This window comes from Aegilops tauschii, chromosome 5 (assembly GCF_002575655.3).
Source record: "Aegilops tauschii subsp. strangulata cultivar AL8/78 chromosome 5, Aet v6.0, whole genome shotgun sequence".
Classification (NCBI taxonomy): domain Eukaryota; kingdom Viridiplantae; phylum Streptophyta; class Magnoliopsida; order Poales; family Poaceae; genus Aegilops; species Aegilops tauschii.
In genome coordinates, this window is record NC_053039.3 from 215,462,310 (window position 1) to 215,476,479 (window position 14,170).

The 14,170-nt window shown below is 39.9% G+C and overlaps 1 protein-coding gene across 1 annotated transcript; it reads left to right on the top strand.

Annotated features, from left to right (window-relative positions):
• Positions 1 to 239: 239 nt before the first annotated feature.
• On the top strand, positions 240 to 2,872 carry LOC109779178 (uncharacterized). Its single transcript, XM_073498953.1, has 4 exons — positions 240 to 813; positions 907 to 2,133; positions 2,238 to 2,356; positions 2,441 to 2,872. The coding sequence occupies exons 1-4, from the start codon at positions 240 to 242 to the stop codon at positions 2,870 to 2,872; spliced, it is 2,352 nt and encodes a 783-aa protein (XP_073355054.1).
• Positions 2,873 to 14,170: the final 11,298 nt, after the last annotated feature.

Here is a 14,170-nt window from a genome sequence, read left to right on the forward strand (position 1 = left end):
ATCCATAGATCCTCCTCTAATGTTTTCTTCAGTTCTCATCCATAAGCAGGCATGCAGCACTGCAGCAGTAGTTTCTTTGTTGTTCTAGACTTCTAGTTCAGTTCTTTGTTTCATTCATTGCCTCATTGGTCTTTCCTTAAGCAGGGAGCAGACATCAACAGTTTAGTGGTTTGTTTAGGAATAGCAAAGCTGCAAAGGTAGGCACTAAAGAGGAATTTGTCTAGTACTACTGTACTAGTATGGAGTCAGGAGAAGGAGATGGTGCTGGTGCTACTGCTGCAGCAACAACAGCAGAAGAGAGAGCAAAGATTCTGAAGAGGAATTCCGATGATATGGGTTGGGCTTACGGCCAGCTTGTTGATCCTAACAATCTTCAGAGAGTGATGTGCAATTTCTGCAGTCAGATTTTCACGGGAGGTATTTACCGGCTGAAGCAACACATTGCGGCAAACTCAAATGCGGTGAGGACCTGCCTGCGGTGCCCACAAGAAGCTAAAGAAGCTTGCTTAAAAGCTTTTGAAGAAAAGGCATCAAAGAAGCAAAAAAAGTATGAGCACGAGAAGGTTGTGAGAGATGCTGTTGTTATTGATGCATCATCTACTCCTCAAGGTCAAGCTCGAGATGATGATGAACTCACTTGTATTGGTAGCTCACAACCTCATGTGTTAGGTCCTATAGATAAGTGGACACGTACAATTGACCCCAAGTTATCCGGAGAAGCAAGACTCAAGCAAATGAAGATTAACAAGGCAGCATGGGAGGAGAGATCACTTCGAGCACATGAATACATTGCAAGATGGGTGTATACACATGGTAAGAGCTTGCTGCCCTGTTTTTTGCCAATTGAATTGTAGATTGTTTGCTGCCCTCCTATGCTAAGATGTGTCTCTCTTATATGCAATGCAGCAATACCGTTCAATGCAATTGGCAATGATGAGTTTAGGCAGATGGTTCATGCCATTGGTCAATTCGGTGCAGATCTAGATCCACCTAGTCAATATGATCTTCGGGAGACTTTGCTGAAGTCTGAGTATGCAAGAACCAAGAGTGAACTCAAGGACCGAGAGGTTGAGAAAGGCAAGCATGGTTGCTCTCTCATGACTGATGCTTGGACTGACATGAAGAGGAGAAGCATTATGAATCTGGTCACACATTGCTCGAAAGGTGTTAGCTTCATCAAGTCAAAGGAAACATCAGACACACCACATACAAGTGAGATGATCTTCAATCTAGTTGACAAAACAATTGAAGAATTAGGTGTTGAACATGTGGTGCAGGTTGTGACTGACAATGCTTCGAACAACATGGGAGCTAAGGATCTCTTGAAAGTGAAGAGGCCGAAGATATTTTGGAGCTCGTGTGCGACTCACACTGTCAATTTGATGCTCCAAGGGATTGGCAACTTAGCTAAGTTCAAGAAGATAATTGATCAAGCCAAGGCTTTCACAATATTTGTGTATGGGCACCATCGCACCTTAGAGTGCATGAGATCATTCACCAAGAAGAGAGAAATCATAAGGCCGGGAGTAACTAGATTTGCTTCCCAATTCCTCACTTTGCAAAGCCTTGCAGACAAGGCTGATTCACTAAGAAAGATGGTGGGTTCCTCTAAGTGGGATAAGATCAAAGATGTGCACTCAAAGAAAGGAAAGGATGCTACAGCCATAATTCTCAACAAGCCATTCTGGAAGGGTGTGAATCTTTGCATCAAGGTGTTCGAGCCGTTGGTGAAGGTCCTCCGGTTGGTTGATGGTGATGCACGGCCCTCAATGGGCTTTGTGTATGGAGAGATTGTGAAGGCAAAGAAAGAAATCAAAGAGGCCTTTGGTAACATCGAGGCGCGGTACAAAGATGTGTTAGCTATAGTTGAAAAGAAAATGAAAGATAGGCTTGATGCCCCACTGCAGTTGACTGCATATTTGTTGAATCCACACTATAGCTATGCAGATGACAGCATATTTGATTATGTTAACATCAATACAGCCTTTTATTCTTGTGTGGAGACATTCTATCATGGTGATGAAAACATGCAAGACCAAGTTGTGAACTATGAAATAAGCAAGTTCCAAAGCAGAGAGGGTTCCTTTGCAAAGAAGCTTGCTAGGACTTGCCAAAACTTTGACTACAATCCTGGTTAGTCATTACTTGCAAAATTTTCACTTAGCTGCATATTTTGTCCAGTACTCAAGTTCCTATAGTATTATTAGTTCCTGACTATGAAAAATTCCTCTTCCTAGTGGCTTGGTGGAGAATGTATGGAGGTGAGACACCAGGGCTGAAGGACATGGCTATGAAGATCCTTTCTTTGACCTCAAGTTCTTCCGGTTGTGAGAGAAATTGGAGTTGTTTTGAGTCGGTTAGTTTCCAAAGCTGAATTTGTTCCAATGCTTTGTCAAGTTCATGTTAACTAGTTCCTGACTAGTAGCATTGGCACTTGTAGATACATACCAAGAGGAGAAATAGACTTACAACAGATCGCCTCAATCAGCTTGTGTACATCCAGTTCAACTCAAGGTTGTTATCCAAGAAGAGAAAGATCAAGCAGAGGAAGAACATCGATGTTCTCCTCACTACTGATGCATCTGAAGCACAAGGCTTCTTGTTTGAGGGGGGAGATGATCATGCTTTCATGGTGTTTCCAGATGGAGATGAGGGAGCAGATGGCATACCTTGGAGTGTGGTTGGAGATGCTATGGGAACCAGTGAACAACTTGAGCTTCGTCGAAGTGCAAGGGTTAGAGATCTCCATGATGAAGAGTTTGAGTCAGACGAAGAAGAAGTAGAGGAGACAGATTCAGAGGAGGAAGACATAGAGTACGGGGATGATGAAGATGAAGTGGTGACTGGGCGCACTTATGTGGATGCGGACTAATCCATGAAGTCATGAACTGCTACTTGCATGCTGCTGTTCGTTTGCTGCTGTTGCTGCTGTTTGGCTGCTGCTGCTTGGCTGCTGCTGCTCCTGCTTGGCTGCTGCTGCCTTTTATCTTATATGCTCTAAGACTATATTGTGCATTTATGCTTGTTGTGTGAACCACTGAACCTTGTCCTTATGTGTTATTTGGCTATTTGTTGTGGTTTGTGAACCACTGAACCTCAACCTTATATGCTATTTCAGATTTTCAGTTGCCTATGTGCTATATTTCCTATTTTCTTGTGCATATTATTCAAAAGTAGCCAAATTCTGGCCAATTTTAAAAAAACGCTTAATCCCAGTTAAGCTGCGCTTAAGCGGCAATTGCTCTAAGTTGTGGCCTTCCGCTCCGCTTATGCTTACCGCTTTCTCAAACATTGGTTCCACATATTCCTTCGTGCACTTCACCCATATCTACTCTAGACTGATCAGAATCCAAGCATTTTAAAAATAACCAATCTATTGTTCGGCGATACAACTTGTCATTAAACAAAGTATATTTTAAAGCTTGTCACCGAATTTTCCTATCTCTTGTTTGACTTGGATCCTTTAAACGATTAACTAGAGGAACTCTCCAATCACTTAATTCTAATTTATTTGCTAATTCGGTCGTTTGTGACCCATGCACCGAATCTGCAGTATATTGTACAGCTAGTTGTTCAACTGTACTAGGCCCAAGTGCACCCCGTGGCAAAGTATCCAACATTATAGACTCAGCATGCATCGGCTTTTCTAATATAAAAAACATTCCTTTACGAATGTGATAACCCGATGCTTGCTGGGCTAAACAATTAGCTCTAGAATTTTCTTCTCTAGGTATATGATGGTGGGGAATGTATCTAGAGACTTAATTATGTCTAAACATCGGTCCAAATAACTATTTAATAACCCATCAAAACATTGAAATTCACCTTTAATTTGTTGTACTACCAGAAGCAAATCCCCAAAAGCATCTACATCCTTTACGCCCATATCAACTAAAGTTTGTAAACCAAACACTAAAGCTTCATACTCAGTTTGGTTATTAGTGCAAGGATATTCCAAACGGATCGATGTATCATAAACAACATTATTAGGTGAAACTAAAACATTACCGACGCCTTGCCCGTCCCTACAAACCGATCCATCAAAATAAAGCTTCCATGGACACACACTAACATAATTAATATTTTCATCACCTTTAATCCTATGATCAACAATGAAATCGGCGATAACTTGACCCTTCATAGCACGCAACGATTCATATGTTAAATCATATTCTATTAGTGCGTAAGCCCACTTTCCAATCCTACCACTAAGAATCGGTTGTTGCAACATATACTTAATTACGTCAGCCTGACAAGCTACTACACACGTACTAGAAAGAAGATAAGGCCTAAATTTGGTACATGCATAGTATAAAGATAAGCATAACTTTTCAATAAACATGTACCGACTTTTGGCGTTGAGCAAACGACGGCTTAAGTATGCAATGATGTATTCTTTCCCGCTGACCTCTTGCGCCAACACCGCATCGATCACCCTATCTTCTGCAGCAATGTACAGCCTGAATGGCGCACTAGACTTGGGCGCCCGCAATATTGGAGGATTCGACAAGCATCGCTTTATATAATTAAAAGCATCTCGTTGCTGTGCCCCCCAAGTAAATTCGGCTTGATTCTTTAGCCGAAGTAGAGGAACAAACGATTCAATTTTACCTGCAAGGTTAGATATGAATCGTCTCAAGTAATTAATTTTTCCTAACAACTTTTGCACATCCCTTTTACATGTGGGTTCCTCCAAATTTATAATTGCCTCCACTTTCTTAGGGTCAATCTCTATGCCATTTTCATGAATTATGAAGCCTGAAAACTTGCCAGCCGACACGCCAAAAGCACATTTGAGTGGGTTCATTTTTAATCCATACCGGCGCATCCTTTCAAAAGCTAATCTTAAATCGGCTAAATGATGATCAAACCCATCCGATTTAACAACTATGTCATCAATATATATTTCTAGTACAATGCCTAGAAGATCATGAAAAAATAAATTCATAGCTCGTTGGTATGTAGCGCCGGCATTTTTCAACCCAAATGTCATAACGACCCACTCAAATAAACCAATAAAACCTGGGCAACGAAAAGCAGTCTTAGACATATCTTGTTCGGCCATAAATATTTGATTATAACCTGCATTACCATCTAAAAAGCTAATCACTTTATGTCCCGATGCATCATTAATAAGCATGTCGGTTATAGGCATAGGATATTCATCTTTTGGAGTAGCCTTATTCAAATCTCTAAAATCAACACATATTCTAATTTACCAGTATTTTTCTTTTCCACGGGCACTATATTAGAAACCCAATCTGCATATCTACACGGCCGAATAAACTTAGCTTTTAACAACCGATCAACTTCTTCTTTGATGCGGTCATACAAATTAGGATTGAAACTTCTACGAGGTTGTTTATGCGGCCTAAAACCAGATTTAATAGGTAATCTATGCTCTACTAAATCTCTACTCAAACCGGGCATCTCAGTATAATTCCAGGCAAAGCAATCAACGAATTCTTTAAGTAATAAACATACCTTACTTTTCTGATCGGCTTTCAAGTTAGCTTTGATAAATGTAGGCCTCGGAATACTTCCATCACCAATATCAATTTCTTCAAGTGGATCAGCCGATGAGAATCCCTATCCAAGCTTTTCCATGTTATCAAAATCTTCAATAGTTTCATGCATATCGTCGTTTCCGGAACGATACTCCTCCGTGCGTCTTTGCAGTCACTTAATATTGTCGTCTTTATTCATCATTTATATAGATAAATCATTAAGCCGAGCTACATTAGCCGACTGTGCATTTATAGGTACAAAACCATCTCTACTAATACTGATATAATCATAGTTCGATAAATCCCTACCGGTCAAACATCGCATCTCACCGTGTTGCCAATCAACCGGCGCGTCCGTCAAAGCAATGCATGAAGAATTGTCGGCCTCAATCACCTCCACATCATCATTAACCCACTAAATTAAGCACTGGTGTAAGGTAGAAGGGATGCAACAATTTGCATGAATCCAGTCGCGTCCCAATAGAATATTATACCGGCCTTTGACATCAACAACAAAAAACGCAGTCGGCAACGTTTTGCTTCCGACTGTGAGCTCCATAGAAATAACACCCTTAGCCTTGGACAATTCTCCTGAGAACCCACTAAGTCCCATGTTGGTCTTCATTAACTCGCTCTCTTTTCGGTTCAGTTTAGAAAATACCGAAAAGGGCATAATATTAACACCCGCACCGCCATCAACAAGCATGCGACCAATAGACTTACCATCAATGTGACCTCTGATAAATAATGGCTTTAGGTGCTGTCCATGCTTCTCTGGTTTCTCAAATGTAGCATTATTTGGGCCAAGAACAAGTTCAGCAATTTCAGCCTTGGGCGCGCGAAATTCAGCAGGCAATGCGAACACCATATTAACATCCATATTAGTTGGTACATCTTATCATTCTCTGAATTTTCTGCAATAATAGTGTCATCTGTATTTTTATTTTCCTCAGCTGCGATGCGGTTCTCCTTCCAAGTTTTTGTGGGTATCATTGGTTTATCTTGATTGAACCATTTATCACGCTTCTTCTCAGCTATCTCTTCCTTTATTTCCAATGTCTGCAGTCGCTGTACACGCTGTTTCTAAGTGTGAGTAAGTCCTTTTGGGCACGACTGAGGTGCTGGTTTAGTCCCTGGCGCGACTGACTTAATTTTGCTGCCCCTCGGGTCCTTCAGCCTATACTGGCATACTTCTGTTTTTCTGGCAAACATTTTATCTCTGGCCAAAAAACTTCTCTGCTGATCATATATGGTACTGGCATTAAATCGCTGGCCGCGTACATTGCCTGAGTCCCAACGTGTAGATGTACTAGTATTAGACTTGAAACTCCTCGGAGACAAACTCTTGGACGTTCATGTGCAACAATTCTTTATGACCAAATCAGCTTTTGTGCTAGCCGATTTAGGCTTCTGAATAGTACGTGAGGATATAGCATCTGGCCGTGCATGCGGGTCATGCCCAGAATTAGTTTGCTTTTCAAATTGATTAGACTGGCCAGCTTGTCGCAACTTTACGCCATTACTTTTCTCCTCTATATCGAGAGCTTCTTTTGAGACCCTGCTTGTTTCTGTACAATTGAGAACACCTTCATCTGACTGGTGTTCCACTATTTTCAGACCATGAGCAGCATCTAAATCATCTGAATTTTTTGCCGCTTTAGTTTCAGCATGCTTCACCGCACCCACACGCGCTTGTGACCACCCTTATAGTTTTTGTCATCTGCATTGCGTACTGGTGATCGACTTCCTCGAATCTCGATGGCATTATGTGATCTAGCTTCCTCATCGAACCGAGCCCTTTTCTCATGCATATTTGGTCTGAATATGGGCCTCGGCAGAATCCATCCCGGCGGAAAATAACCTGCTGGCCCTGTAGGATATGGCGCCCAAGGATTAAATCCCCATGGAGGAAACTGCGGATACATCGGAGGTGCACAACCCCAATATGTTGGCTCCACTGCATAATATGGCTGCTGGTCATACCAATTTCCTTGCCATTGCTCATGAACTTTGTATCCAGAAGGAGATCTAGGATGCTTATTACCTCCGAGCCGATTAAACACATTGTTGGCCTTACGTGAGGTATATTTTTCCAACAACATGCTAACTGTCGGCTTTGGCCTTGGAGCTTGTCTCCTTCCTCCGTTGACTTTCCACACTCATATTTTCTGAATTTTTTGGTTTAATCATCCTTGGAGGAGCACTATTATCAACAACATTTTTCTCTCTTGCGGATTCGTTCTGATCCGACCAAATAAACATTTTTTTACTCTCAAGCTCGACCACATTGATAGGAAAAGGATCGCTGTCGAGTTTCATCTTAGAACCTTCTGTAAACGTCAATTGTCCTTCATTGATGGCCGATTGCACCTGTCGACGAAACACGTTACAATCATTAGTAGCATGAGAAAAAGAATTGTGTCACTTACAATAAGCTCTTCTACCCAATTCTTCTGGAGGTGGAATTACATGACCCTCCCTCACTCTAATTAATTTATTTTGCAGTAACATATCAAAAATTCTATCACACTTGCTTACATCAAAAGTATATTTAATTTCGTCTCTTCTAGCAGGTGTAGGTTTCAAAGCAGAACATGCACAAGGTTTTGACTTTGGCGCTTGAACCCATTCGGCTACACATATATTAACATCATCCTCACTAGCCGAATCACTATCATAATCTAAGGCATTAACCGCATGATTATCTTTCTCTTTATTTATATTATCTTTAAACCGGCTATATTGTTTAATTTCCTTAGCCCGGTTTTCTTGCGCCAAAGCCTTCTACAAAACTTGATTAACATCTAAAAATTCTTGCCCTTCTAGTTTATCCTTAATATGAGCGAGTAGACCCGAAAAGGCAAGATTAGCTAAATCCTTTTCGGCTATGGTCAAGCTGAAACATCGGTTTTTGACATCCCTAAACCTCCTAATATAATCATGAACATGCTCATTATATTTCTGCCTAACCATAGTTAAATCTGAAAGCCGAAGTTCTGTTTCACCGCTATAAAAATACTCATGAAATTTTTGCTCCAATTGTGCCCATGTTGAAATAGAATTAGGAGCAAGCGATGTAAACCAAGTAAATGCAGTACCAGATAAAGATAAAGGAAATAATTGTAATCTAAAAAGATCTGATGTGCCGACCTCGCTGCATTGTGCTAAAAATTGTCCTACATGCTCAAAAGTAGATCTACCATCTTCCCCCGTGAATTTAACAAAATCTGGAATTCTAACACCACGAGGATATGGTGTCGAGTCAAAGTTATCAGGGTATGGTTTTTGATATGCACGTGCTCTACCCTTAGGTTCTAAACCAAATTCTCTAAGTATACTAGCAAGTTGATCTTTAAATTTATCATTGGGCTGTAGAGAACCGGCTTGTGGAGCAGATGGAACACAATCACGCGGCGGAAATTTCGGCAAAGAAATTGGAGCATGCGAAGTTTGCAACGGAGACCCACTAAAATATGAATCAGGTGCCGGCCCATACGGAACCCCGGTACCGACAGGCGGCAGCGGTGGCGTACTATATGCCACTGTCGGATAACTAGGCTGCTGCATATTAGAATTAAATCCAAGACTTCAGTTATTGCTATTGTGATATTCTGGAACCGAAGTCGAAACAATAGGAGCAGTAGTACTAGGAACAAAATTATTAGCCGAGCTACAAACATAGTTCCGGTCATCCAGCTTATTGTTTAAAGGGGCGTAAGGCTGCATAGCATTAGCCGATGCACTAGGCGTATGTATATTACTTGGCAAATTGTTAAATTCGCTACTGTCTGTTGGCATCGGTCTTTTTTCAGAATACTCATCATTGACTTGCAGCACTAATGAGCGTACATGACCAGGTAGACAATTTTCAAGATCTTTATTAAACTGCACCTTAAATTCTTCAAGTCTATTAGCTACTGCTTTAGTAATTGTACGCGCAGTATTTTCCATATTAGACCCATATTTACTAGCTACAGACACATCGATTAGATGAGCAATTTCTTCGGTTGAGTTTTTTACCTGAGTGTTGAACGCATCGGAAGAGCTCGGAACTGCCTTTTTGACGACGCCGTTCCCCGTCTTCGCGTATCCATCCAACTTCAGCTTCAGCCTCTCAACCTTTTCTTTCTCAAGCTCCTCTTCAAGCTCGCGCCGATCATCTTCCGACAGATCGTCGAGTGTGACGGCGATGACGTTCTCCAGGGCGATGTCGCTCCCGTTCTTGGACTCGGTACTCATCATGTAGCTCTTCTTCTTCTCGTCCCAGCGGAGTCGCCAATTGTGTTGGTATGCGAAATCGCCGTGCAACATCAGGATATTTGACGTGCTTTCGTGACGACGAACAATTGCTTTCAGGCAAAGCAACAAAGATATCTCGGTTTCGTGGAGAAGAACCAGCCGCTTTTCAGCGCAAAGCGGCAAAGATTGACCAAACCCTAGGGTTGCTAGAGCTCGGCCGAGAAGAACGACAATGATAAAAGACATACGTGAAAAAGTAGTTTGTATTGATAGATCGATTGTTGGCTTTCTCAATCGGCCTGGCCTTACATATATACGGCACGCTGGACTTGGCGTATAAGACTAAAACTCTGAAGCCAAAACCGACTAGGACATGCCCTATTTCGGTTGTTTACAACTTGCACTAACGGTCCAAATTAACATGTCACGTACAAATCCTCCTGGGCCTACAAGGAAATAGTAAAGTATTCCGGCCATATCGCTAATCATACTAAATAATACACCGGCTCTAGTTCTAACCATGTCACATAGATATACTTTTGTATCTACAAGGAAATAATAAAATACTCCAGCCACGTTGCTATCACATGCAATAGTAACCATCATGTACTAAGCACACTTCTTCATCTAGTCCATGCAAACTCCATACTTCAGCATACGAGGTTGGTTAAGAGATATTCATGGCAGAAGTATGCTAGTTCAACGCATCCCTGAAATCTGGTCAGCCTTATGTAGATAACTGCAATATTGAAGCTATGCATCAACTGATTAGTTGGATCAATGATAAAATTAATTTGGCCCATACTAACTAGCCAAATTACATCGTCAACACATGCCCCCCTGTTTTTGGTACAATTGTATTAACCAAAAATACAATAGCAATTACCGTAGGATGAAATTGATCACTTCACCGACCATGTTACTGCTCTGGGCGATGTCCAAAGATACATCGGCCAATTTTTCTGAGGGCGATATCTTGAATGATATATCGGCCAAATGTGCTCAAGCCTCCTGCCACACGCTAGGATAGTATTTTTTTTTCAAATATTTTCTGTTGAGAGCTTTGGACAACTTCTCTCCCTGCAAAGATTATACAAAATATGAATTTCCAGAAACAATCTCTATGATTTTGTACGGGCCTTCCCAACTCGGCGACCATTTGCCGAATTTCCTATCTTTAGTTCCAATAGGTAAAATCGTTTTCCACACTAAATCTCCTATTTGAAACGATTTCTCTCTCACCCTTTTATTATAAGCCTTGGCTACTCTTAATTTCTCCTTCTCAATTTCTCGCAAGGCTCTTAATCTCTCTTCTGAAATTTCATCTATCATATCCATCATCATTCATTATAATCTACAGTCGACAAATCATTTTGTCTAGCCACTCTAAGAGCTTGTAAATTAACCTCTACAGGTAACACCGCCTCTTGACCATATACCAAGTCGTACGGTGCCACTTGAGTTGCTGCATGTTTAGATATCCGATGAGCCCATAAAGCTTCCGAAAGTACATCATGCCATCTTTTCGGATGCTCCTCAATTTTCTTCTTTATAAGCTTAATTAAAGTTTTATTGCTAGATTCGGCCTGTCCATTAGCTTGAGCATAATAAGGCGACGAATTTAACAATTTAATTCCTAAATATTCGGCAAATTCGCGAAATTGATGAGACATAAAAGAAGCACCTTAATCGGTAGTTAAAGTTTGAGGAATACTGAATCTCTGAACAATATGCTCTAAAACAAAACTGTAACCTCTTTATGGGTCATGTTTTTCAAAGGAACTGCTTCTATCCATTTAGTAAAATAATCTGTGGCTACTAGGACGAAGCGATGTCTTTTAGAAGACGAAGGATGTATTTCACCAATAAAATCTAAACCCCATCCTCTAAATGGCCACGGCCTAATTATAGGATTTAACATAGCTGCGGCGCTAACTGTATATTCCCAAATTTTTGACATGCCTCACAACCTTTATAGTACCGAAAACAATTCTCTAGCAAAGTCGGCCAATAAAAACCTGCTCTTTTTAATAACCATCACATTTTGTGAGCCGACTGATGTGTTCCGCATATTCCTTCGTGCACTTCACCCATAACTACTCTAGACTGATCAGAATCCCAGCATTTTAAAAATAACCCATCTATTGTTCGGCGATACAACTCGTCATTAAACAAAGTATATTTTAAAGTTTGTCGCCGAATTTTCCTATCTCTTGTTTTACTTGGATCCTTTAAATGATTAACTAGAGGAACTCTCCAATCACTTAATTCTAATTTATTTGCTAATTCAGTCGTTTGTGACCCATGCACCGAATCTACAGTACATTGTATAGCTAGTTGTTCAATTGTACTAGGCCCAAGTGCACCCCGTGGCAAAGTATCCAACATTATAGACTCAGCATGCATCGGCTTTTCTAATTAAAAAACATTCCTTTACGAATGTGATAACCCGATGCTTGTTGGGCTAAACAATTAGCTCTAGAATTTTCTTCTCTAGGTATATGATGGATGGTGAACGTATCTAGAGACTTAATTATGTCTAAACATCGGTCCAAATAACTATTTAATAACCCATCAAAACATTGAAATTCGCCTTTAATTTGTTGTACTACCAAAAGCGAATCCCCAAAAGCATCTACCATTTTGAGTTTCTCTTATCGTGTTGTTTTTTTGTTTGAAAAATAGAATACTCATACTGATATATGTGTTCTTTTTACTGAGGTATTTTCACAGATTGAACTTTACTCTGCTTTTTTGGTATGGTTATCCTCATAACTTTTCGACGGTTTATATTATCAACATCCTTGAACTTATATGGTTTAAATAGTTGAACTGAATGATATTTTTTTCAAAAAGAAAATGTTTTGTGTGTTTATTTTTTAACCTTTTTTTTGCAACAGTGTTTTGTACTTCTCTCGTTTTGCAACTTGAACTTTTAACATATGAGTTTTCGTGGGTTTTTTGAATTTCCACATTTCTATTTATTGGAAACAATTTTTTCTTTCTTGTTTTTAATTCAAACTGATAATTGTTTCTTGTTCGAACTGGTCATTTATTTTTTAATTCAAATTTGATCATTGTTTTTAATTCAGAATTTTTAATTCAAACTGATCATTGTTTTTAATTTGATCTGATCATTGTTTTTAATGCAAACCGATTTTTTAATTCAAACTGATCATTATCTTTAAGATTGCAAATTATAAGGTAGACTACTCTAACCTTTTGGCTAGTGAACTTTCTTCTATCTATCATAAGAACTGATACAACAGATTCGTTTGAACTGTTGCTCACAAAAAAAGGGCTACTCTTTCTTTATGAAGTGTTACGAAGAGTACTACAAAGATTACTACTCCCTCCGTTCCCAAATATTTGTCTTTCTAGAGATTTCAACAAGTGACTACATACGGAGCAAAATGAGTAAATCTACACTCTAAAATATGTCTACATACATCCGTATGTTGTGTCCATTTGAAATGCCTAGAAAGACAAATATTTGGGAACGGAGGGAGTATAAGTTTTGTGAACTCAAGGCCGTACATAAGTTGTACTGATCCACATGGGAAGATTTGCTACGTACACCTTATGGAACCATAGAAGATACCCTTTTTTTCATCTTTTTTATGCCATAACTACACATCAGCAAGTCTAGCAGTGCCACCTCTCAACATAGTCTCCTTTGCGCTAGTTACCAGTCTTGTTCCTTGGCGAAGCCTCAATTCCTATAAGATCAAAAGGGCAGGCATGAGAGAAACATAAATGGAACACTACTTGTGCAGTTTGATTTTATTTATTTTTTGGCATCCTGTAGTGGTTATAGTCCTCTAGTTACAACATTTCGATAAAAAAAATCATGTACGAAAGGCGCGGCTATTCATAAGCAGATAATGATCAACACGCAAGAAGGGGAACACGCCAGCACAAAGTAAAACCAACATGTGTTTGCAGCTACCTGAAGTCCAAAGCTCATTTTGACTACCGATGTCAAGCAGACACCTGACGGGCATAAAGAAATAAAGAAACAAATGACTATGGTATTTAGCAACAAACGGGGCAATGGGCCTCCTGGCCAGGAGGGGGAGCGGGGTTACGACATTTAACATACACCTAACTAGCATACAATATTTTTTCTGGGGGCTTCTACATGAACTAATGACATAATACAATTTGTACTGATAATAGTGTATTTGATTTTTGGAGGAGCGAGGCTACGACATTTAACATACACCTAACTGGCATACAATATTTTTTCTGGGGGATCTATATGAACTAATGACAGAATACAAATTGTACCGTTAATAATGTATTTGATTTTTTTCTAGGGGTTTTATATGACCATTAGCACCAAATCAATTAGGTTACTACAAGTTCATGGAGTATAAGTAAAAACAAACTAATTGATTTTCCAGTGCTCACTTTACTTAAAT

Excerpts from the sequence above, each read along its gene's own strand:
- LOC109779178 (XM_073498953.1), top strand. The coding sequence starts at position 240 with ATGGAGTCAGGAGAAGGAGATGGTGCTGGTGCTACTGCTGCAGCAACA. Across the intron at positions 814-906 it reads AAGATGGGTGTATACACATG|CAATACCGTTCAATGCAATT; the intron begins GTAAGAGCTTGC and ends TATGCAATGCAG. Across the intron at positions 2,134-2,237 it reads AAACTTTGACTACAATCCTG|TGGCTTGGTGGAGAATGTAT; the intron begins GTTAGTCATTAC and ends TCCTCTTCCTAG.